The sequence below is a fragment of the Natrix helvetica genome (genome assembly GCF_964273705.1).
Source record: "Natrix helvetica genome assembly, chromosome: 2".
Lineage (NCBI taxonomy): Eukaryota > Metazoa > Chordata > Lepidosauria > Squamata > Natricidae > Natrix > Natrix helvetica.
The window spans coordinates 200,599,138-200,624,124 of record NC_138552.1 but is presented as its reverse complement, the minus strand read 5'-3'; the positions used below and the strand labels follow the sequence as shown (position 1 = coordinate 200,624,124).

General features: G+C 38.8%; 1 protein-coding gene across 1 annotated transcript; it reads left to right on the top strand.

Annotated features, from left to right (window-relative positions):
- The first annotated feature begins 282 nt into the window (after nt 1–282).
- Nucleotides 283–20,679, top strand: IFNGR1 (interferon gamma receptor 1). The gene is made up of 7 exons (XM_081944925.1): nt 283–607; nt 7,293–7,407; nt 7,584–7,750; nt 10,206–10,351; nt 10,934–11,105; nt 13,876–13,988; nt 16,202–20,679. Exons 1-7 carry the CDS (start codon nt 520–522, stop codon nt 16,631–16,633), a joined length of 1,233 nt encoding a protein of 410 aa, XP_081801051.1. The 5' UTR covers nt 283–519; the 3' UTR covers nt 16,634–20,679.
- Nucleotides 20,680–24,987: the final 4,308 nt, after the last annotated feature.

The window sequence follows — 24,987 nt, the reverse complement described above, 5'->3', positions numbered from 1 at the left end:
AACTGTCCTAAATACAAGCCAATTGTCAAGGACCTGAATTTTGATCACTTGACCACGGAATACTGTGAGAGCCCGTGGGAGCTGTTTTATGCCACTTTTTACAGTGCCTTTGTTTGTTGCTTCTAACAGCCATTAAATGAATGGTTGTAAATCTAGAGTTATCTGTATTAGCAGAACGACCTGGCCTCCTTTTTCTCCCACACAGAAAAGGTAGTTTATAGCCCTTTTATTCCCCGACCAATAAATACATGTCAACCTTCCGCCCGTCCCTCCCTTTTCCCTGTAGCAGGTTCCAATTAGCGGGCATGCTCTGGCAAAAAGTCCAGCAATTGGCCCACCCCTTCTTGGAAGGCGCCTGCTAGGTGGAGCTCGTCGAGGCTGGGGAAGCGGCTCCAGGCCGCGGTGGATTGCGGAAGCGTGGGAGGCCCTCTCCGTTCGTCCCGTTCCCCCTTCGCCTCCCCTGTGCTCTTCGAGCCGTAGACGAAATAGAGGCGCGCCCCGAGCGGGACGTGCAGGAAAATGAGGCTCGTGTGGCCCTGGCTCGTCCTGGCGCTTTTAGATTGGGGCCATTGCAGCGGGTTTAACACCCGGGAACCGCAGACCGAAGGTAAGGCGGAGATCAAGAGTTACACCAGGAGGTGAAAGCGGGCAGGGTTGGCGCCTGCGCTTCGTTTCTTACAAGGGGAGGAGGTGGGGGGGGGAGGGAAATCTTAGCCAAATATAGCCTGGGTGGCCTTCGGGAGAGACGAAGGTAGGGGGGAGAAATATCCAGAAGAAGCCTACATTAAAATCTCGGTTGAACCCATTCCGGTTCGCTCTTTTTTCCGTCTTATTTCCACACACCTCGTTCTTCGTGGGAAAATTCAAGAGTCCCTGGGTGGGTAGGTGGGAATTAAAATGTAATCTCTGCTTGAGATTCTGGATCTAATCGACGCGTTCAGAATAACAACCTCAACCAAAGGAGGCTGCATCCCACTGTTAGTCTCCCCCTTTTGGTTTTCGAAGGGCGAGGTCTGTTCTCCAGTTCTGAAACAAAGCTGCTTCCGGTTTTCCCCAGGGAGTTTGCTTTAGCTTTTGTTTATTTTCCTTTACTTCTTCCTGCAGTAAGGGACCATCATTTCCGAATGGTTTCCTCCCAGTTTTCCTCTTGGTTTTTTTTAATCCCTAAAACGTGATCCAACACATGGGTAAATTCCATTTTCTTTTTGGCTCCTGTTTATTATTTATTTACAAATGTTAATCAAAAAGCCAAAACTCAGAGGCTTACAAAAACACAGAGTACAATCAAGTATATATACAATATTAAATCATTTTAAAAAACATAGCTATGACATAGCGTATTGTCCACATAGATCCTCCAGACTTCAAAACCGAGCTTAAATAAACCAGGTTTTCCTAACACACACAGTGGCCGTTAACACATATAGGAGAGGGTGAATAAACCATAGTGGGGCATTGTTTTATTTATGCCAGGTTGAATTATCTGAACATATCCTGGTGTTAGGTTGGCATCACCCTTGTCTTGTCATTTCTCAGAACTGTACTAAGTGAAGATGAATCATAGTTCACCAAAACCTCACTTACATATTTGTCATGGTTGATCTTGATTCAATTTTTAAAAAGCTAAGAGACTTTTGTTGTGGTTAATACTACAGGATATCCCAAGGCTGTAGATTACACAGGAAAATTAAAAAAAAATCTTAGAATAAAACAAGAGCAAATCATTTCCATAGTGTTGTGAAGAAAACAACATGGACATGTCTAAAAGTCATCATGAGTTGTGCTCAGTTTTACGACATCTTTTTACTAGATTCAACTTTGAGCAGGAATAAAAGTTGATTGATCAGGAGTAGACAAAGTGATCCTGGTATGTTCCCAATCTTGGCATCCACCTATATTTCTGCAATGCTATTGTTATAAGGTGCTTTTTATTTGATGTTGTTAAGTAAAGGTGAAGTTAGCCAGATATTAAAATGATCCTATGTAAAATTATTCTTACAGGAAAAGAAATGATGCTTATTATATCAAAGTGGAACTATTGTGGAAAGTACTTTCAGTAATTGTCATGGGTTTTGTTGTTTTTGTTTAGCAATGGCAACTCTGGTGGGGAGGCAAATTCTACATTTTGCTCGAGCACTTGTGAGAAGCCTTAGATGCAAAATAGAATTGTCACTAAAAAGGGACTTATAAGTAAAATAGAGCCATTTTTCCAACTTAGTGGCCTGATGGCTGAATTAGTGGGAGTTCAGAACCAGTTCAAGACAAAATACTAGGCAGCTGGGGAAGACTGCAAGAAATGCTCTTTTAGGTTTTAGATTTTTTTTTCACCAAATAAGATGCATAGGAAAATATTTTTTTCAACTTGTTACTGTTCATTTGTTCTTTTTAAAAACATTTGAAAGATGCTCCTTTTATTAAGATATTCCTGAGTGAAGCATTTTGCCAATTTATTTATTTGTATCCCACTTTTAGTATTTTTACAAATAATTCAAGGTGACAAACCTATTTATCACACCTCCTTCCTCCCTCTTTTCTCCAGAACAACAACCCTGCCAGGTGGGTTGGTCTGAGAGAGTCTGGCTCACAGTCACCCAGCTGGCTTTCATGGCTAAGGTGGGATTTAGCCTTTTCTCCTTCACCATACTATAGCAGTGTTAGTGGGGTTTTTCTTCAATAAGAAAATAAAGAACAGTTAAAGTCATTTCTCTTTGCAGGGTAGCTGTTTATTATTTGCCAGCAAGCAGCAGCTTGTTGCTATAAATAAGATGTTTCTGGAGTTAAATAAGTTTTCAGTAATTCCTACTTTCCTTTTCATGAGATTGCCATGCTGAGTGCATCCACAGGAATGAGAATTATGCTTAAGTGGCGGGCTTGTAGTTAGGAAAGTCCCAGCATAAATCAATAAATAAATGCAAACACAGAAAGTTGGGGACAGCCTCCCTAGCCTGCTATGTGTTTGATGACACTCTGTAAATGGAGGCAAGATGACTTTGTGTTAGTGCATTTGTCTGCAACTGTGTGCATTTCAGTAGACATTTCACTGTCTACAGTAGAACTGAGTGCATTTCAGTTAGGATAGTTGTCTTCATAGAAAGAAATGGTTTAAGGGAATTTCATTTACAGATACCTGGATTGTATTGCTGTCTATTGTATTTTATACAGACAAGCTCTGGACAGTTTGTCATCCCTGAATGACAAAACAGGTAATCCTTGATGTACGACTTCATTTGTAACCAAAATTTCTATGGCTAAGCAAGACAGTTGTTAAGTGGGGTTTGCCGGTTGTATGACTTTTCTTGCCACAGTTGTTAAGTGCATCACTGCAGCGGTTAAGTTAATAACACAGTTGTTTAAGTGAATCTGGTTTCCCCAGACTTTGCTTGTCAGAAGGTTGTAAAAGGTTGACCATGGGACACTGCAACATCATAAGTATATGCCAACTGTTAAGCATCCAAATTTGGACCACGGGAATGCTGCAGTGGTCATAAGTGAAAAAAGAAAGTCATAAGTCACTTTTTTCTATGCCGTTGTAAGTTTGAACAGTCACTAAATGAATGTTTGTCAAGCATTGCCTGTGATTCAGTTAGATTCAGCAAATTGAAGAATTTAAAAAGAGAGGGCTAGTGGTAAGTGACTATGATAGGTGGCCTACAAGTTAACTAACTAGCACAGGTCATCTGCGCCCTGGATATAATGGTAGTCGCCCAAAGGAGGTAATCTTACATTATACAAGCAGGCTCTTTAATCATGTTAATAATGCCTGGTCTTATTGCCCAGAGCAGACATGTTCAGCAAACAGTGTGCAGCTCTCCTCTCTTTGCTTCTCCTGCTTCAAAGCAAGATAGTTGGCTGTTGGTATCTTTCAACATCTCAGCAGCACAGCAGCCAAAGAAAACCCCAGTTTGAACTTTTGAAGAAGTTGAAGATAGTTGCAGAAATGTAGAGTAGTAACTGCTGGCCTCAGCAATTTCAAGGAGTGCAGTCCTCACCATGGTGAGCATAATTACTGAAACCTGCCTTCAAAACAATCAACAAGTTTTTTGAATGGTATTACCCAGCCACCTACCCCCAAATGGCATTTCATTTTGACTTTATCAGATGATCTTCTGCATCTAGGAGGCCTACGTTCAATGTGCAATTGAAGGCCGAGACTGTAAGAGCGAAATATATCTTGTTCATTGCAGATTTTGCAGGCTAGGATACAAAATGAGCTTCTCCATAAAAGTTAGTTAATATTGTCAGGATATACCACATGAAACTTTCTTGCTATACATGTTTTTTTTCCAATTTGTTTTACACTAAGGTTTCTGCCCAGGCTACTTGGTAGTAGAAGAGACAGACTTAAAGCACTCAGCTATCAGATTGGAATTCTAATGAAATACTTTCTACACGTACATATTCTTATAAATTTTAGCGGTTCTGTGGTAGTCATTATAATATCCAGGTATTAACTAACAACGTGTGTAGGCTCTTCTGCTGAAAATGAGATCACTCCCCAACTTCCAGTAATATGTACCATGACCAATAATTCAGACATGTTGATGCTATTTTGAATAATGGGGAGCAGAAGGGAAAATAGAAGGTTGCAACATCAAAATGAATTAAATGTTAAAATGATCATTTTAATCAAGAACATCTTTGCTTGAACGTAGAGCTCTGGCATTGTTAGACATATTTCCCATAAATGGATCAGAATACCAGTACCTTTTTTAATGTCAGTTCTGGAAATCTCTTAAAAAGGGAGTCATCTTGATATTTTATCAAGGTTAACTCAGTCTTCCATCCTTCTGCAGTGGGTAAAATGAGACCCAGATTGCTGGGGGCAATATATGCTGACTTTGTAAACTGCTTAGAAAGGGCTGTAAAATCAGTATGAAGCGGTATATAAATTAAGTGCTATTGCTATTATGAAATATAATATTTTCTATGCACAAATCTCACTTAGCTCTAATCCCTCCCCCCCTTTTCCCCTTTGTCTCAAGAATGAGGAAACTACAGTCTGTTGTTGAATGACAGTTCTTAGCAACTTTGGTTAGCATTGCTAACAGTGAGGAAGACTAATGTTGTAGTTCAGCAGTACCTCTCCTGAAAACAACAAGCAGAAATAAGATCTCTTGTTTACAACCATGCAAAATAAACTATTCCATAGCGCATCCCTAAAAACTGCTTTGCAGAGTTAGGATCTTTTAATTGTATTTTATCTTATGCATGCCTAAGATAGAATGCAAGGTAGCATTTTCAAAATACTTTTCAGTGGGAGAAGCTCAATCTTGTCAGTTTTCTCCTAGATCCATTTGTGAAGATGTTTGCTAACCGAAAAGCAGTGTGTACTGTGTGTTGAACAAAGAAACATGGAGAGTGGCAACTTCATTGCACAACATGACTAAAAACATAACTTGTGGATTCCAATACAAGAGGAAGTTTCTCTTTAGCATCAAACAGAAATTTGGAGAGTTCCTTTCTTAGTTCCCACCCAGTGAGCACAGTGGCCACTTGAGATGGCCATGTTCCCTTCATGCTGCAGAGTTGTGTTAATCGGAGAACTGAATTTGGAATTCAGAATCATGTATCTTCCAATTAGATGGGAAGCTGCAGTACTAAATATAGTTTATTTTTATAGTACTTCTGCAGTACAACTAACCTTTGACAACTTATTTATTTATAACTGTTTTTTTGTATCACCCCACTTTGAAACATGTAAATGCACTGTATTTCTATTTAAGTTAAGTAAATAATGGATACCAAGCCATATAGAGTGCTAAAGTTGAAAATCAATTCCTTGAATTGACTATGGAAGATTATTAGTCAATAGTGCAGCAAGTTCCGGATAAGTGTATTAGGTGAACCAACTCCTCTCATTAATAGCCAAAGCATGCATTTTGAACCAACTGCAGCTGCCAAGCCACCTTCAAGGGCAATTTCATTTACAGCACATTGCAATAATCTAACTTTGGGGCAAAAAGCACGTGTCAGTCAGTTTTGCAAGGGCATCCCAGTTCCTCAAAATGTGTTCCTTCAAAGCAAATGCAACCCTCATCTGGAGTCAGCCTGGAGATCAGGATGATGCTTGTTCAATCTGTGCATGTTTGGATCCATACAGTCCCTCACAAGCCTCAAGAATCTGGGTCAGGACCACTGGGTCAGGACCACTGCCACATCTGTATATCTGTTTTGATTGTACGTTGCCCCGAGTCCCTTTGCGGAGAGGGGGCGACTGATAAGTCAAATAAAATAAAAATAAATAAATAAAAAATAAATACAGTATGCTTGGTGTGGTCTGGCCTGAAATGTTGACACATAGTTGAGCATTATTAGCATACTGATGGTGCTTCACTAAAGTAATAAATAACCTCTTGCGGTTATCTATTTAAGAGAGAGCTTTGTCACTGAAAGAGCCATGAACTCGACATTTCTTTCCCAACATGTTCATGTTGACTGATACTGTTATGCTGTGTTCTGACCTAGGCTTCCCCAAAAAGCACGAAGCAGATTCCTGGTCCCAGCAAAACCCCTTTTATTAAACAAATGTGAATGCCTCTCATTCACATTCAGCAAAGGCCTAGCAAACAGTCTTTCAAAGGTGAATTTATGGCCACAGACCTTATCTAGCTTGGAAAGCTGCCATGTAAATATTTTCCAAACGCAGTGCAGTGCAAGAAAAGACTTGGCAGAGAGTCTCTGAGATTCACAGACAGATCTTCACACTCCTGAAACGAATGAACGAACACATTGTTTCCTGCAAAAGCCCACTCCCCTTTCCCTCCTCTTTTATTTCCTAAGGGAGGGGCCATTCACTGTCCACCTGTGGCTTTACTCCCAAGCCAACCCTGATTTCTGAGCTGTTCTTTTCTTCTGGCAGCTCTGCGCATGCGCACATTGGGAACAGGCTCCAGCTATTCCTAGCTGAGAACTGCAAGACAGCCTTGGCCCCATCTCTGCCTCAGATGCAGAGCCCTCGTCCGAGTCTTCCCCAGCCTCCAGGACTGGCCCATGTTCCTCCCCAACCTCCTCACTGTCCGACTGCTGCCAGCTCCTTTGGCAGGTCACAACAGCCATGGTCAGCTGTATCAAACACTGGTGTCATATCCAGGGCCCAGTAGAGATCATTAATCAAGGTCCTACATGTTTCTGTCCTACATTTGGGCCTAATTCCTGCCTGAAGGGGGTTTAGACCACCTGTTTCTTCTAGGAGGAATCTCAAAATCTTGCCCAGTAAAATAAGATAGATACTGATAGCATCTTTATAACCGTTTTAAAACTTCTCTAAAATCTCTTTTTTTTTTAATTTTTAGTTCCTCCTCCAAAAAATGTTACTGTAAAATCATATAATGAAAAAATCTCTGCATACTGGGATTATGAAAGCCCATCCTTAAAACCTCTATTTACGGTGGGGATCAAGTGCTATAGGTAAGACTATTTTGATTTAGAACTCTGTGTTTGGTTTTATAATGCTTTCCTCAATTTTTGTCACTGATTTTGTTGCCCAGTAAATCAGCAGAACCAACAATCACAGATTTTCTTGTTACTTCTTAAAAACAGTTTGACTATAAACTGACTTTTTTTTTCCTTTCCATTTTCGTTAGCACTGGTGCTAGCAAGAACGTTGATACTTGCATAAACGTAAAGCAACACTATTGTGATCTTACCAACAAAACTGATAATTGTGACACTTTCTGGGTTGGAGTGAAAGCGCTTTCTGGACAATACCAATCGGAATATATTGAACAAAAATTTGATGTTCTCAGGGAGGGTAAGTGATCATATATAAGGCTTAGATCAAAAGCATTTATCACTTTTTAGAAGTTAAATATTTAAAAAATGTTTTTGTCGTCTCTATACTTTATGATGTAGGGTAGCAACTGGTTTTTCACATCAGATTTGAAGATTGCGGGAACATATTACAAATTATAATAGCCTTTGTCAACATGGTACCTTCCAGTCATGTTGGTGAAATAGCAAAGTTCATTCTCAGATTTCCAATCAAGATGATGCCAGAATGATGAAGCATGGGTCTTGACACCACAGCACGATTTCTGTCCTTATGTGAAAGATAAATCATGATGCACAGTTCATCACATGTCTCCTCCCAGTAGATACCTATGTTCTGAAGGCTCTAGATAGGAGAAGTTCCAACCCTAATTGGCAGGAACATCTGGGGCTAAGGGTTTGCTAGCACTGACATGTACCTTCAGTCCATCTTCCCCGTTCTCTTCAACATTATGGTTTGTCATACAGTCATCCAGATAGATGGCATTTGGTATTTTTGTCCACCTATCAAATCCTTCCCTGGGATAAGACAGATACAATACAATAGCAGACTTGGAAGGGACCTTGGAGGTCTTCTAGTCCAACCCCCTGCCTAGGCAGGAAACCCTATACCGTTTCAGACAAATCGCTATCCAACATCATCTTAAAGACTTCCAGTTTTGGGACATTCACAACTTCTGGAGGCAATCTGTTTAGAACATAGAACCATAGGGCTGGAAGGGACTTCAGAATTGTTTAAGTCTAATCCCTTGCTCAAGGCAGGAGACCTTATATCAGCTTGGTCAAATGGTTGTCTAGTCGATTTCTGAAAACCTCCAGTGATGGAGCACCCACAGCTCCAGGAGACAAGCTATGATAAATTTTCTGACAGTGAAAACAATCTTATCAGTGGAATTCATTGGTTAATTGTTCTCATTATCAGAAAATTTCTCCTAGATTGGATCTCTCTTTTACAAGCTTCTCCCATTACTTCTTGTCCCTCCCTTTAGTGCTTTGGAGAATAAATCCCTCTTCTCTGTGATAGCCTGACATGTAATGTTATCATGTTTACTGTAAATCATAGGCTAGGAAGCCATAGTAATAGGCACCTTGGGTGCAATACCAAAGCAACTGGAGTACCACTTGAATACCATCAGTATTGACAAGTCACCTAAATCAATTGCAAAAGGCAGCTTTACTTGAAAAAGTTTATATCCTGTGACAATGCTTTAACACCATCAAACCTCCAAGCTGAGCTTCCTTTTGCAATTGATTTGTGGTTATTTTATCAATACTACTAGTATTCAAATGGTACTCCAGTTGCTTTGGTATTGCACCCAAGGTGCCTATTACTATTACTTCCTTTTGTCAAAGTTGTTCTTTCACGCATCTTTATGTTTTGTGATAGCTTGCTCTTGAGCAGTCAAGAATCAAGTATTTTTTTAATGTTCCGGTTGTAAGCCATTGTCAAGGTTTTTTTTTTTCTTGATTATGCCCTATATTGCTCACCTACAGCATCTGGATGTAAGTTAAAAGAGAAAACACCACTTCCTAAAGGAAGCACCCAAAGACATCTTCGGATAGCCTCAGGTAGACTGTAAATTACAGGTGGTAGCATCCTTAAACTAGGACAAGATCTTTCTGTGGATTTGACCTTAACAATTAAGAATTCTATTTAGGCCCAAACTAATATATCAGCATATTGCCTACATCTTCTGTTGTTGTGGGCACAGCGTCACTTTCCTCTTTCAGTAAGAAATAGTGGCTATGTGGCTCCTTTAAGGCTCAATAGAAAATAATATTTGTAGCTCAGAATTGACCTGTGGGGTTCTTGGTGCAGTGGTGAAAATCAATTTTTTTTACTACTGGTTCTGTGGGTGTGGCAGGGGAAGGATACTGCAAAATCTCCATTCCCACCCTGCAAATGCCACCTCTGGGGCTAGCCAGACGTGGCATTTGCCAGTTCTCTGAACTACTCAAAATTTCCACTACTGGTTCTCCAGAACCTGCTGGATTTTACTCCTCTCTTGGTGCCATCATGATGCCACCTAGTTTGGTAATGAAATGTTTGCAGGAAAACAATCAAGGTCAAAGAGCATCAAGAACCACGGTCCTTCAAGTTCAGCTAGTTCTCTGCTCCTGGCTCTTTCTTGCTTTGTTACTTTTCTCCAAGATGTGGTACAGACAGCAACACCACGAGATTAACTGGGATGGGTCAGAAGCATGTCACCCCAAAAATGTTCTTGCATTCTCCACGTTTTATAAGACAGACAGGATTTTGAGTTTGGACATATTCATCAGTTTGTAAAAGTGGCCTCTTGATTACATTTCCTACCTGTTGTTCCGAGAAAGTGACTTATACCATTGCATTCTATTTCTATATAAATAAGCATTTTATTCGAACGTTATGTTGTGTTGTCAAAATTTGATACTAATAGAAAATTTTGCAATTCTTTCAGGCCAAATAGGACCTCCGAAGTTCAATCTTTCCATTGATAATGAGGACATAGTAGTCAATATTGCACCACCTTTATTTCCATATGGTGACCTGATTGATGAGTTCACCTACAAATTGTTCATTTGGAAACGTGGAAACCCAGAAGAGGTATATTTTAAGTCTCTAATTTTTCTTCATAATATTTGTGCCTTTGATTCTGTATTCAAAAAAGTTGTTAAACCTTGTGAACTTAGTGGTGGCTGGTTCTGCTACCTGTGACATTGGTGGTAGCAGAATAGAGAATGGTAGGTGAGGCGGTAAGACACCAATAATCTCTTCTTTGGCAGAATGCCTCCTGTCAGTGTCCATTTATCAACCCTTCAAGGTAGACCACACTAGGAAAGCAAAATCATGCAGTTCAGTATTATTTTTATGATAAGGATATCGTAACAGGATCTTGCAAGACTGAATGTGACTCTTATGAAATTCAAAACTCACAGGAAGTTTAGAAACAACATTCCAGAAAACTCTGAACTAGTTCTACAAACCATGCCCTCTTTGAGGGTTGTTTGGTAGTTGTTTGAAAGTAAATGTTTTGAGCTGGCATTGTGCACGGTATTCTAGACTAAAACGAGATTCAAAAAGTTTGAAGAAAGAATTGGTTTCTTTGCAGATAGGGACTGCATATTTCTATTATGTTTACGTTTCTTAAAGAAAGTTCTAACTGCAATATATTTCAATTTTTTATAGCGAGAAGAGGTTATCGCAGATGACTGCTATTTTGATGAATGCAATACATCTCTGTCTGTTCCTTTGGATACCTCTTACTGTATTTCCACTCAAGTCTTTTCATCATCACTAACAAAGGTTGGTGAAGAGTCAGAAGCAAAATGCATTTCACCAACTCCCAAGTCCCACCTAGGTAAAGATTTTAAATCTTCAGTAAATAGATAATTGTACAAAATATTTTGTCCTGAAGCTCAGCACATTTCTATCAGCATCTCATTTTTACATGTCTGTGGGAAAAGGCTTTCTATCAGTGTATTGCAAAGTATTATTTATTGAAAAATCCAGAGGTGCAGAAGAGATCAAAAAAGCAGAAGTTAGATTTTCCTTCCCTTTCCTTCCCCTCCCCTCTCCTTGCTTTCCCTCTCCTCTCATTTTTTTTCTTTTTTTCTTTTTGCTTATAAATTCAAACTGGTAATATAGAGAGAAAAGAACTGTTATTTTGAGGTGATAAATTTAATATAACTTATTTTAAAATGTTGAAATTTGAATATAATGGATGTCTAGGTTGACCCTTGAATTATGCATCATCCAACTGGATTGTAGCATATTTCTTTTCCCCATTTTTTGTTCATCAAAATCCCATTAAAAAAGAGGAATACTATTCAAATTTTAACTCTTGACAAATAATGCAAATTCTACCCTTTCCAAATTGTTAGTTTTCTCGGTGTTAAAGTAATATCTTTTTATGAAAGAATGAATATGTTATATAATTTGTCATACTAATTGTTGAAGTTGCAATTAATGAATACCATTTTAGTGGTTCCAAATGTAGGCAATTCTCTTCATTCATAAATCTGGGAAATATTATTATTTTTAAAAAAGAAATATGTCTATAATTTTTTCTAAGCCTATTGGACCAAGAGTTTCAGAGAATTTTAGGCTGGAGAAAATTATGCATGGCAAGTAAATTCTAGCTTATAAAAACAACTGTATTACAGGAATTAGTGTCATTGAAAACTCTTGAAGGATACATTAACATGTTGAAATAGTATGGATTTATTGGTATAGTCAAAGCAGGAATGATTACCCAAGTGCATCTGTAATTCATGCTGCAATTACAGGTGGTCCTCGAGTTACAAATGTAATGGAGCCTGCCCATTTGAGTCATAACCCAAGGATTTGTGGGAGTGAATCTCGTACCTTGAACAGGATCACTCCCTCCTTTCGCCCACACGTTCACTAATCGAATGCAAGGCTGTTAAATGCACAGGAGGACCCACTGAAATACCTCATGCTCCCCATAGTTGATTTCCCACCACTACCACCCAACCTGCTGTGCCAGGTCACTTACCTTGTGAAGATCTAGTAAGCAGTCTTCTCTCCAGCTTCTCAGCCACATGCATCCCTCTGCAACTCTGTTTGGACCCCCAGAGCACTTGCCTGTCAAATTGCAGGCTGAAATGGATATCCAGATGGGCGCATCTGCCCCTCTGACACTCCAGGCCTCCAGAGGCCTCACCCAGCATGCTGAGGGTCGAAATGGAGCTTCGGAGGGGCGTATCCACCTCTCCAGTGCTCCACTCGGGCCACTGGAGGCCTCACCCAGCATTTTGTGGATCATCCCCTCTGAAGCTTCATTTCAGCTTGCAACCTGCTGGGTGAGGCCTCTGGAGACCTAAATGGAGTGACACTCCATTTCGGCCTGCAATCTGCCAGATAAGGGTTCCAAAGGCCTGAATAGAACATTGGAGGGTGGATCTGCCCCTCTGAAGCTCTATTTAGGCCGGCAATGTGCTGGACAGATGTTGCAGAGCCTCTATAGTTGTTCGTAAGTGCGAACTACTGCCATGGTGCTGCAAGTTTTGTAGTTTCGGGACTTCTTCGTAAACACTAGGGGGTGCTTATTGCATAACTTCATGTTCGCTAAGGGAATTCTTGTAACCTAGATATTACCTATAGCGTGTTTGCCTCAAAATAAGACCCAACTGGAAAATAAACCCTAGCATGATTTTTCCGGATGCTCATAATACAAGCCCCGCTCCCAAAATAAACCCCGGTTAAGATTGGCAGCGAGATGGATATATTTTAGTACCATACTTCCCTGAAAATAAGACCTAACTGGAAAATAAGCTCTAATGCGTCTTTTGGAGCAAAAATTAATATCAGACTTGGTTTTATTTTTAGGGAAACACAGCATTTACAAAGTTTCTAATGTTCATTAAGCAATGTAGAGATTCAGAAACAACTAATTCCTGCCAACTAATTAAAATCAGTAAATGAGAGAACAGATACGTTGGGAGTCCTGAATGTGTTTTATAGGACTTGTCAATTCTATTCTGAGCTGTCTTTTTTTAAGTAGCATTTTTAAGCAAAATATTTATATTTGTATACATTTGTACACAGTTTAACATACAAGCACTAATGCAAGGGTTAAGGCCAAGTGAAATATTTCTATTGATACTATTTATGGTGTGGTATGTTCTTGCTCTGCTTTTCTGAGTGCTTCTGCCATGTTTGCTTTCCATGAAGCTTTTTCTCTCATGAGCTCTGTGCTGGAAACTATTTATATCTGTATACTTGTACTATTGGCTAAAGTTGGAGCACCCCTAGTTGTATAAAATATTATTGTAGAAGTGTTTCAAACTGTTGGTGTTCTCTAACCCTAATTTAAGCTGGAGAGAAAGATAAGATACCATTGCTATGATGTCAAGCTAGCTAGCTACCTCAGTATAAAATGATTTTATAATATGATCCATTTAAATACACTGCATTATGCTTTCTGAAAGAAGGACCAGTTAAGTGCTGACTATATATCTATTATATATAAGTGCTACTATATATCACTATATATAACTATATATCTGTTGTCTCTTTGAGATATATAAAAAATGTACATCATATGGTGGTAGTATGTATTCAGCATTAATTTTATATAATAACATGTGTCTTTTTTAATTTTGTAGGCTTTACACTATTGCTAAGTTTTGGAATTATTGCCCTGGTTATTTTGGTAATCATTCTTATTGTAGTCCTTATAAGATTTCAGGAGAGAAAAATTACACTTCCGAAATCTCTGGTAAGATACCCCAATATTTTTATTCCTTCTGAACTACTAGTATTATGTTTATTGCAAGGTTACTTTAACATAATCTTGCAAATCTGAAAGTATCCCACCTATCCCTCCCTTTTACTCTCCCAAAAACTAGGGAGGGTCTCTTCAGAGATGCTGTTTCCACTGTTTTTCCTTTAGACCTAATTTTCATTTATCCCATCATTGTCTACCTGCAGCTCTCCTCTCCCAAAGTCATTCCCACAGACCATAACAATGGGTTTGTGAGTTTGACGTTTCTGTCATTAGATGTGTTTCTCTAGTAAGGCTTACACTGCTACAATGAGGCTTGGCTTTGCGGAGAAAAATATCAAGAGCACCTCACTACCCCTTGAGCCCATAGAAGGCTGGTACCAATCTCAATATTTGCTTAGCAAGTAAACATTGTAAATATGATCTGAAAATTAGTAAAAAGGGATCATAGTGAAGCCCTAAAGCCAAATTATTTGTCCTTAAGGTGTAAACTAAAAACCAGTATTTTTGGATGCTTAAGGACACCATTCATTTGGTCTTGTGATAACTGACTGACTGCCAAGTAATTCTGGCAATCTAAATTTTGTGGGGGTTGTTTTCCATTAACTTCCTTAATGCTCCTGAGAGATTTCTCAGGAAAGGGTGTAACAATACAACAGTATGTTTTTATATTCAGATATAAGACAAAATCAAACAAAAGGCAAGGAATATTTATTGGGCAATGTTAATTACAGAATTTTGTTACATACTACTTGCAACCAAATCCAGCGACTAGTATAATCTGTATTCAGGAGCAGAAGAATCTCTCTTAAGTATTATTCATGCGGAAATACCCTCAAGCAAAGCAACCAATATCGACAATAATAGCACCGCATGGGTAGTATATATATTCTCATCAATTTTGTGGTGTGACTTTCAGTGCAGTTCTTTATATTACTTTCTTACTGGGTTCATTTAACTGTTGGATGATGATGATTGGTTGAACAATCAGCCAATTGTTTAGACAAGATTTTTTATCTTTATCCACCTATTGAATTCTTCCCTAGGACCTGGGATATAGTGTTAAAGGTGTATTATTGCTACTTTGTTTTCATGTGGAAAGTTTATATTTGGATGATTTATGATTGGATGAATGCAATATCAGCATTGTCAATTGCTGGTCTTCCAAGATCTTTTCTCTTACTTTTATATCAATTTCCATTAAAACTGAAAACCAAGTCACATGTGAATCATGGACTACAGATATTTTGGTCACATTCACTCCCCAGGTTTATGAATTTTAGAACCCACAAATAATAGTGTATCATCAAATGAAATGTTTAACTTTAGAATGCACATAGTATTATAAAGATATTTCCTCTAAATTCACTACTCAGTAGGTGAGGAAAAATGTCCCCATATTTCAGTGATCTGGGCTTTGGATTTATTATGTGCTATCAAGTTGTTGATTATGTGTACCTAACCTGGTCTATCATTAATTAATTAACTGATTGCATATCACATTTAAATGGTACCACAATCACACAGAGGCTCTCAATGTGTTAACTGATTATGTCAAAATAATAGATACCACTTAAACTATAGAGTCACATATGTTAACTTGGTCTGTGTTCCCCTTTGCTCAGTATTCATTCAGTAGACTTTCAGAGTAAGGTCTATGATGCATGAAGAGTGCCACAGGACGTATAGGTTGCCCTTGATTTATAATCACAATAGAGACTTTTGCAACCTCCTCCCCCCCCCCCCCCGTCGTTAAGTAAGACCATGAATTGCAACCTCTTGCTGGCTTCTCCCATTGACTTTGCTCATCAGAAGTCATTTGGGAAGGTCGCAAATGTCAATCACATGAATGTAGGACACAGCAACTCTTGCACTTGTGAGCTGATTGTCAAGCACTTGGATTGCAATCATGTGACTGCAGAGACATAAGTAGGAGAACCAACCACAAGTCAAAACTGTTGTAACTTTAAAAGATACCTAAAGAAACGGTCCAAAACCAAGGACCAATTATTAGGGGGGGGGGGGTTGTTCAATCTCAACTAGAAAAAACATAGATCAGGATCGCTCTGTCCTAGTTTTACCTGCTAGATTTGAGTGAGATGGTGTAGCCATCTGCTATGATTTCTATTTCATCCCTTATTGCAGTTCTTTAAAAAAAATGGAATGGATGACTGACTTGATGTTGTTGTTTTTACATTTTTTTAAAGGTGACTGTGGTAAGAAACCAAGTAGGTAATGCTGAATGTAAGTCAGAATGCAGATACGACATTATAACATCAACATCTTACAAGCCAGTGGAACCATGTGAAGATGAAAAAACAGCAGAGAAATTAGATGTCACTGAGAGGGCAAAAATCACTGATCCGAATTATAGCAAAGACCTAGATATCGATGGTTCCCAAGGAATCCAGAAAGGAGAAAGGAGCACCCAAGAAGATACGGCTATAGAAATCTCTGAAAATGAACAGATTCACGAAGATGGTATCACAGATTACTCTAAATCGATTACTGGCCAAGACACATGTCCTGATCTTCAAAAACTGGATCTCCCCAGAGCAGATGTCCTAAACCCAAAACCCACTGTCCTAAGGGGCTCACTAAAACCATCTGGGTATGACAAACCCCACTGGGCTGACTGAAGTTCTAGAGATGAATTCCGAAGACCCTCCAAAAATTGGGAAAGTCATTTTTACTATGGAAGAGCATTATTGGAAACTTCATCAGAAGCATCATCGCTATGCTTATGGGCACTTTAATCCTTGCATTAGAGAGTGGGTATTCATATAGCTTGATGGTATCCAACCTGAGATGAGAACTTATAGATGCCAAGGAACTGAACTGAAGTTACACTCCTGTAGATACTTGGTACAAAAAATAAGTCTTATTGTATTCACTCCATTTTGAATTGATATTCGTAAGATTCTAATAGAATGATTTCATGATGTGCCAAAATGCTGCATTGACATCATGTTGTTAAGAAGCTGGTATTTTCTAAATATGTTAGAATATGAACCCTATATTTCTTTGCTAGTGGCCTTGATGATTCCGTTCTGGTGAGCTAGAATGGCTGGAGAGCAATATTCTGCCCTTTGTTTTCAGAGCAATGAGTTTTATCCTGCCAAAAGTATGGTGATGTTTAAAGATAGGAGGATTAACTGACAAGAAGATTCTGTCCATACTGGTTAGTGGAAGAGACTGGGGGAGTATTACAAGTGTAGTTTTCTATATGTAGTAGGGGCAGTTTGTGAAGTTGCCTTTTTTTCTGATGGAAGAGAAATCCAAAAAGACCAACTTTTAAAGAAATACTAAAGAAGTATTAGAAAAGGGCTCAGTGGCTAAGACACTGAGCTTGTTGATCCGAAAGGTCGGCAGTTCGGCGGTTCAAATCCCTAGCGCCGCATAATGGAGTGAGCTCCCTTACTTGTCCCAGCTTCTGCCAGTTTCTTGTCCCAGCTTCTAGCAGTTCGAAAACATGTAAAAATGCAAGAAGAAAAATAGGGATCACCTTTGGTGGGACGGTAACAGTGTTCCATGTGCCTTCGGCATTTAGTCATGCCGGCCACATGACCACAAAGAAGTCTTCAGACAGCACTGGCTCTTTGGCTTTGAAATGGAGATGAGCACCGCCCCCTAAGGTCGGGAATGAGTATCACATGTGTGAGGGGAACCTTTACCTTCACCTTAGAAAAGTATAGGTTTCAGCTAAGACAGAGGGGTGGCAAACTCAAAGCCTGTGGGTTGGATCTGGCCTGCAGGGTGCTTAGATCTGGCCCATGGTGCCGCCCTGGAAACTGCAAAGGACCAGTCCGTGGTGCATCTTCCAGGGGAAACAGAACTCAGGAAGGCCACACGCAGCAGAGTGCTGCAGGAGGATCGTCCCCCCAGCTCCACCCAGGCCACCGGATGTGCCTCTGAGATGACTGACGTCGAGCTGGCTATACCCACCCTGACCCCCTGAGTTCAAATGCGACCCTCAATGAAATAGAGCTTGATACCGCTGAGCTAAGACCCCTGAGCACAGAGAACTTGGAAAGACCATTGCAGATGGAGCTATATTGTAGCCAAGGACTTTCACTTTTCATAAAATAGCTTACTGGTTTCTGCATGTATTTGATGGGTACCCTATTGTCTATCTATCCCGCTCTCTATCTATCTATCTATATCTGACTCATTAACTGTATGAACAAATGTTATCTTTGCAGATATGGTAAATATTTGGCACTGTTTATGTCAAATACTTGGGCCACATGTTTAATGCCTACATTTACAGTATCTATTTTGCCACGTGATTATTGATCTTCACTCTGCATTGGGAAGTGTTGCACAAGTAGCTTACAGCTGTGACAAATGCAATGGTGTGCCAGCATTGAGGATCCTGTTTGGTATTTAGTCCATAAATTAAGGGAGATACAATCATCTTCCAAAACCTGATACTTCCAAAAAGTGCAATTCCCAGAATCCTCAGGAAGCATAAAAAATCCGGGACTTGCATTCTCGATAGAATTGAAAGTTCTAGATTAGTGAAACTAGACTAATTCATTGTGCTTTACAAACAAAGGTTTAAATGTCATCCTTCTTAACTATAACTAGTTAGGTAACACTAAAAGTTATTTGAAAAATAATGAATTGTAATGGTTAAGATATTGGGTTACAACCATAGAACCCCAGGTTCAAGTCTGATCACAGGCACACAAGTTCACTAGGTGAGTAGGCCAGTTATTCTCTCTTAGGCCAGGGTTCCCCCACAGTTACTGGGAGAGGGGATGGAGGACTACCTTGATTTTGTGAGGAAAAGCAAGATATAAATCAGTAATGCTTAGATTTAAACCCCAATAGATGTTAAATGTTGAGCTGACTATGATTTTATTATAGGATAGCTTTCCTTGACAATATGCATCTTGCAGCAACTATATTAAAGACTGCAAGGGGGAAAAATAAGTAGTCCTAACTTAACAACTGGCCAGTTTAGCAGTCATTCGTAAGTTACAATGGTGCTGGGAAGATAACTTTAGAACCAGTCTTCCCACTTAACGACCATTGCAGCATCCCTAGGGTCACAAGTTCAAGATTTTTCAAAACTGGCAGGTGTTTGACTGTCGCAGTGCCTGCAGTTATGTGATCATCATTTGCACACTTCACACATGACTTCCAACAAGCAGAATCAATGGAGATGCTGACAGTAAAATCATAAGTCTCAATCCACACAGTGTGTTGTTTAACAACTGCAGGTGTTTCACTTAATGAGATTGCAAGGCCACAAGATATAAGAGCCATGGTTAGAGTGCAGTACTGCAGGATACTTCTGCTGCCTGCTGCCTGCTTGCAATTTGGCAGTTCAATTCTCACCAGGCACAAGGTTGACTCAGCCATCTATCCTTCCGAGGTCAGTACAATGAGGACCCAGATTGTTGGGGGGAATGTGCTGTCCCTGTAAACTGCTTAGAAAGGGCTGTAAAGCACTGTGAAGCAGTATATAAGTTTAAGTTATTGCTATCTCACTTAATGACCACATCACTTTGCAACTGATTTGCCAGTTCCAGTCATTAAGCAAGCTTTACACTACTTGTAAAGTTATCTGTATCTCCACTCTTATCTTTTTTTTGTTAGCAAAAAGCAAACTAAAAACCATTAATTTGCAAGTAAGACACATTTTATACTTATAAGGTTATATTTATAGATTTTCTTGTCTCCTATTCTCCTTGAATATCTGCTTGACCTTAGGATTGACTGCCAATGCCTCAATTCAATTTCCCAGTCACACTATTGTGTATTTGGTGTGATCCAATACAGTTTAACTTTCATCTTTGTTTAGGTAATAGAGACAATCTAGTTTCCTTTACAGTTGGAAAGACTATGACAACAATTCAGTAAACAAATTATCCATTAAACAACAGCTACGCAAATCAGGAACACAACTTTTGAAATCGTATCCTTACAGTTTACAAGATATTGCAAGCAATAGCTTAAGAATAAAAGTATCTCCCGATTACATTGTCATTTAGTTGACTGAAAGGGTTGCTTTTTAAAATTTGATACACAAAAGATATGCTTGCTTGGGGGGAAAGATTCAGATCTCATGACAGCAACACACCAGATGCTCTACCCTCATAAATTAGAAAAAGATTATGCATAGCCAGCTGCACCATATAAATGCCCAGTTTTTTTATACCACACCATGACTCTTTGTATTCGTCATATGGTCTAGCATCTGGTCAGCCTAGTCCACCTCCTATATATCTGCTGGAGTCAGACATATATTTATTTTGGTGTTATTTATGTTCATAGTTTCTTCCTATATTGGATTATTGTTCTGGTCTTGATGGTGAGTAGAAAAACACACTAACCAGAATGGTCAAGAAAATGGGGGGGGAAAACAAGCCAACCATAAATTGATACTGGGAGAAAATACTGAACTAGCAAAGGCAGCTTAACTCTGATGAATTTGGGGCTTTATACCTAATTACGCAAGTTTACAATTTGTGGTGGTTTTGTTTTGGGGGGGAAACGTTTTATATATGTTTTTCTTTGGGTGACTTAAGATTTCTAAACACTGTAGAACAAATTTCTAATCTACAGAATTAAGGCATGTTGTCTCCCCGTAGATGCATTGCAGTCTGACTTTATAGAGTTCAAAATCTGTTTATAAGTATTAAAAAGAAAATAAACATGCTTTGATTTTTCAGAATGGCTGCAAAGTGTCTATTTGAATTCCGTTTCCTATTTGTAGCGAGGCATTTAACATAGGAAGGAACTATTGTTTTTTTACTCTGAATTGGCCTTGTGTGCCTTTAATAACATCACACAGCTCAGAATGTTTGGTTAACATTTATAGCAAATTCCTTAATTGACTGAAATCAATTAAGAAGCCATACCAGTGACTATATAAAATAGTAAGTTTGAGAAAACCTCTCAGACAATACCTTGAGTATTCCAAAGCTTGTTTTCAACACACACACAAATGTTTCACAGGGACATTTATCCAGTCCTACTTTAAACTGCTTTTCAAACTTGTGATGCTCCAAATTTTCATTTTGGGTGAACTAGTTCTTTTCTCACATATGTTTAACCAGGTTATGGCACTGTTTGTAGCAAAAGTAATAAAATCTTCAGTTCTTGTTTTGCTATAGTCTTGATTACAATTATTTGCTATCTTTTCAACAGTTTTGTTAGCTATGTAGTTTGGGACATAAAAAATAGATGTCATTTTCTAAAACAATACTATTATCCCAAATTCATATTTAAAACTTACTTTCAAAAAAAGAATGAAAACAGTTCTGGTGCGTTTCCAATTTTCTCCCACACTATAATAACACAAACTTAAAAACACCAGTGCATATAATCATTCTAGAGTTAGGAAAACAAGATTTTACAGGACTATAAAATTAATTATTGATGCTGAATATTTTGGTCATAAGTTCCAATTTGATTTTTAGTATAAATTAAAGTACATATATCCAATCAAATGAATGCATGTACTGTGTTTCAAGATTGGAATATGTCTACATTTTTTTAAATCAAAGGAGCCTCTTTATTCCATCAAATACATCAAATACAGAAAACTATTTTGGATTCTTATAGTCTGAGAACAGGGCTTCAGATCCAAATTTCATGAGTAACATGAATTGTTTTGGGTATATAATTCCTTTTAAATACAATGTTGAATTTCTGTAAATATGTAATTATGAAAAATGCATATATGTAAGCATGTATATAGCAAGACTTTGCTTTTGTGTAATTCATTTCAGATTGTTTTATTTTCAGTGTATTTTGGTCTAAATAAATATTTTTAAATTAATTAGGAAGTCCCTTAATATTGCAGCATTCTTTCACATTTTATACATTATTTTATTTTGTTTTAATATATAGTTAAGTGTTTAAATGTCTTAAAAACCAATGCTTAAGAACACTACTTAATTTTGAATTGCTAAGAAAAGTTTCCTTCAGACTGCAGTACAACAATATCAGGAGAGAGTTTTGGGGATCATGAATCTAGACAGAAGTTTAGTAAGAGCTTGGAGCCTGCAAATTACAAATCATATAGATTTCAGAAATATTGTCAGTAGATGGCACTCTTGTTTTGTATTCAGCAAATGCAGAAGGCATTATTTGGACAGTACAATAGGTGATTCCAAGAGACTGGGAGTCTGCTTTTCATACTCAACGTTGTACATTTTTCTAATGAGACATTACACTTTTTCTTTCCAGCAAATCTGGTACAAAATGAAGCCTTTCATGGTACATAGGTGACTGATTGATAAGAAAACATGTATTTATCACATTTATAAACTGCTGTAATCCCAAAGGATCCTTGGTGAATTGCAAAGATAAAACTAGACAGAACAATCAAAATCCAGTGGAAAATGCATCAACAAAAACCATCCTATAACGCCAGCCAAGGTAGCATCAAGGGCCACAACACGCTCCATAAGAACTCTGTCTTGAGTTTCTTCTGGAAAATAGAACAGTAGCCAACCTCACATCCACTGGGAGACCAGTCGAAAGGATTGGTGTTGCCACCAAAACAGTGTCTCCTAGCCTTGACTCCTTTCACCTCCCTAAAGTGGGGAATTGCTAGCAGTTTCTTCCAGCCAGATCAGCCAGATTGCAATGTATCAGTTCTTCAAGATGGGCCTGGTGAGGAAACACACTATCAAGGACCACTGGAACTCTTACTTTGCTTTGTAGGGATAGCCTGCCGTACAAGGGTTTTGAGATTATCGTAATAGTAATTCTGTTTTGCTACAATTCAAGAAAGGGTGATATCACTGCCCTGACTTAATTTTGCCATTTTCCAGATACTTAAAAAAAAAAAAAAACCTAAAGAATAGTTGGTCAAGACTTTTGTGGAATACTAATGGAGCTATCTGCAAAAACATAGTTGCAGTAGCATCTTATTCCTTGATGTAGAACTACCAATTCCACTGGCTTTGCCTTGTGCCCCTTCCGATGTTGTAGAGCAGGGATATCAAACTCGATTTTATTGAGGGCCGTATCAGGGTTGTGTTTCGCCTGGGGGGGGGAAGGGGCATGACCAGCTTGATGTCATTCATATGCCACTTTGCTAGTAGTTTGTTTTGCTAGCTCTCTGCCAACGAAAACTGAGCTTGGGAGGAGCATTCAGCCCTCTCGGGCTTTGGTTTCGGTTGCAGCAGCCTTCTACAACCTTCTACTGGCGAAAACGGAGTTCAGAAGGGCTGACGTTCCATTTTCACTGGCAGAAGCACTGCAGGCCGGTCCTCCACTGTTTCTAGGGCAGCCCCACAGCCCAGATCAAGAACCCCGTGGGTCGGACACAGCCCACAGACCTTGAGTTTGACACCCATGTTGTAGAGTACAGTTCTCATCCTTAGATACAATGTCCATGGCTGGATAGGAGTGAATCTAATAAGCCTCTAGAATAACAGGTTGAAGAAAGCAGATAGGAATGAAATAACTTTAGATTAGCTTCAAGAAAAAAGAAACCCAATACTTAAAAACCTTGGCAGCATAAGGAACTGATGAGAAGTTGAAACACTGAAGTGGGCAATGTCCCAACTGTTTAAATAACATTAGCAGGGAAGCAGAAATCGTGATTTATACTGTCCAGCTGCTTATTAGGTAGTGTTAAAAATGTGAAGGAATCCAAGGGCCACTTACAGAATAGCCAAGGGCGGCATTGTCATCCAGGATATAGACTGCCTTCCTACTGACACATACAGTACGATACTAAGCAATCGGGAAGAGGGGAATCAACTGAGACTTCTAAGCATGTCTAAAGGGTGAAGTGAAGGCTTATTCATGCATTGAATATGATTCCAAGCAATAAATAATAGATATATTCATTATCTAATTATTAACATGCCCAAACAGAGAGGAGTTTCTTACAAAACAATGGTAGAACTGAAGTTGCACAGTTGAACATTTTCCCCAAAAGGTCCATGTCCATGTTTCCTACCTAATTATTTGCCCAGTATGTGTGTGAAAACAGGTAAATTAAAAGAGAGTGATCATCCCAAAATTGTCTTAATGAGTCTCATAGCTACAAGCTGCTTTGATGTTGCCTCTCACTATTCCAAGTTGTATATTTTCACCCTGTGGACCCCAAAGTAGCACTGAATCTTCAGTACCTACGAAGCTCTCTATCCCATATAACTTTTTTATGATAGGAAAGTGGATTTCTGTAGCAAAGAAACAATATTTTGCATCATGCAAATTTCAAAAATATATTTGAAATATATCCCCAGGAAAAATCTTCTAATTTTTTACAAAGTACTTCATTGTCAAGTAAACTTGGGTTACTTTAATGCATTCTACTTGAGACCATCCTTGAACCAGAGTTGGTCCAGAATGATCCAAACAATGATGGTACAGGGATGGGTTCCTGCCGGCATTACTACTGGTTCGACACCTGAAAAATTTTGTGCGCAAAATTCATGATCAATATGACTCTAAAATGATCAATAGGACTATTCTTTTGTATACAAATATAGTAAGGAAAGAAGATGGTGCAGTGGTTAGAATATAGTATTGCAGGCTGACTCACTGTTCATTGCCAGCTGTTCGATGCTGACTAGATGAGGGTTGACTCTGCCTTCCTTCCTTCCTTCCTTCCGAGGTCGGTAAAATGAGAACCTATGTTGTTGGGGGCAATGTGCTGATTCTGTAAACTGCTTAGAAAGTGCTGTAAAGCACCATGAAGCATTATATAAGTCTAAGTGTTATTCCTATAAAAGTGCAGGAGTCCCCCCCCCCCCCCCGATAACTATTGCTGTAAATGTTTGCTAGGCCTATAGAATCAGAAAACAGCGCATGTAATGTTGTATTTTATCAATAGAGTTTGGTCGGAACAGTTGGAAAGGGTGATGTTTTGCCTGTGAAAATCTCTATAGGCTCAACTATCACAAGTTATACAACAGGACAAATGTATTTACTCACTGCATATTGCAAATATCCAACTTTATTTGTTGAAATATTTTTTTGGGCACCGCTGCTACAAATGAAAATATAAGATTCT

Excerpts from the sequence above, each read along its gene's own strand:
- IFNGR1 (XM_081944925.1), top strand. The coding sequence starts at position 520 with ATGAGGCTCGTGTGGCCCTGGCTCGTCCTGGCGCTTTTAGATTGGGGC. Across the intron at positions 7,408-7,583 it reads GTGGGGATCAAGTGCTATAG|CACTGGTGCTAGCAAGAACG; the intron begins GTAAGACTATTT and ends CATTTTCGTTAG. Across the intron at positions 10,352-10,933 it reads AACGTGGAAACCCAGAAGAG|CGAGAAGAGGTTATCGCAGA; the intron begins GTATATTTTAAG and ends AATTTTTTATAG.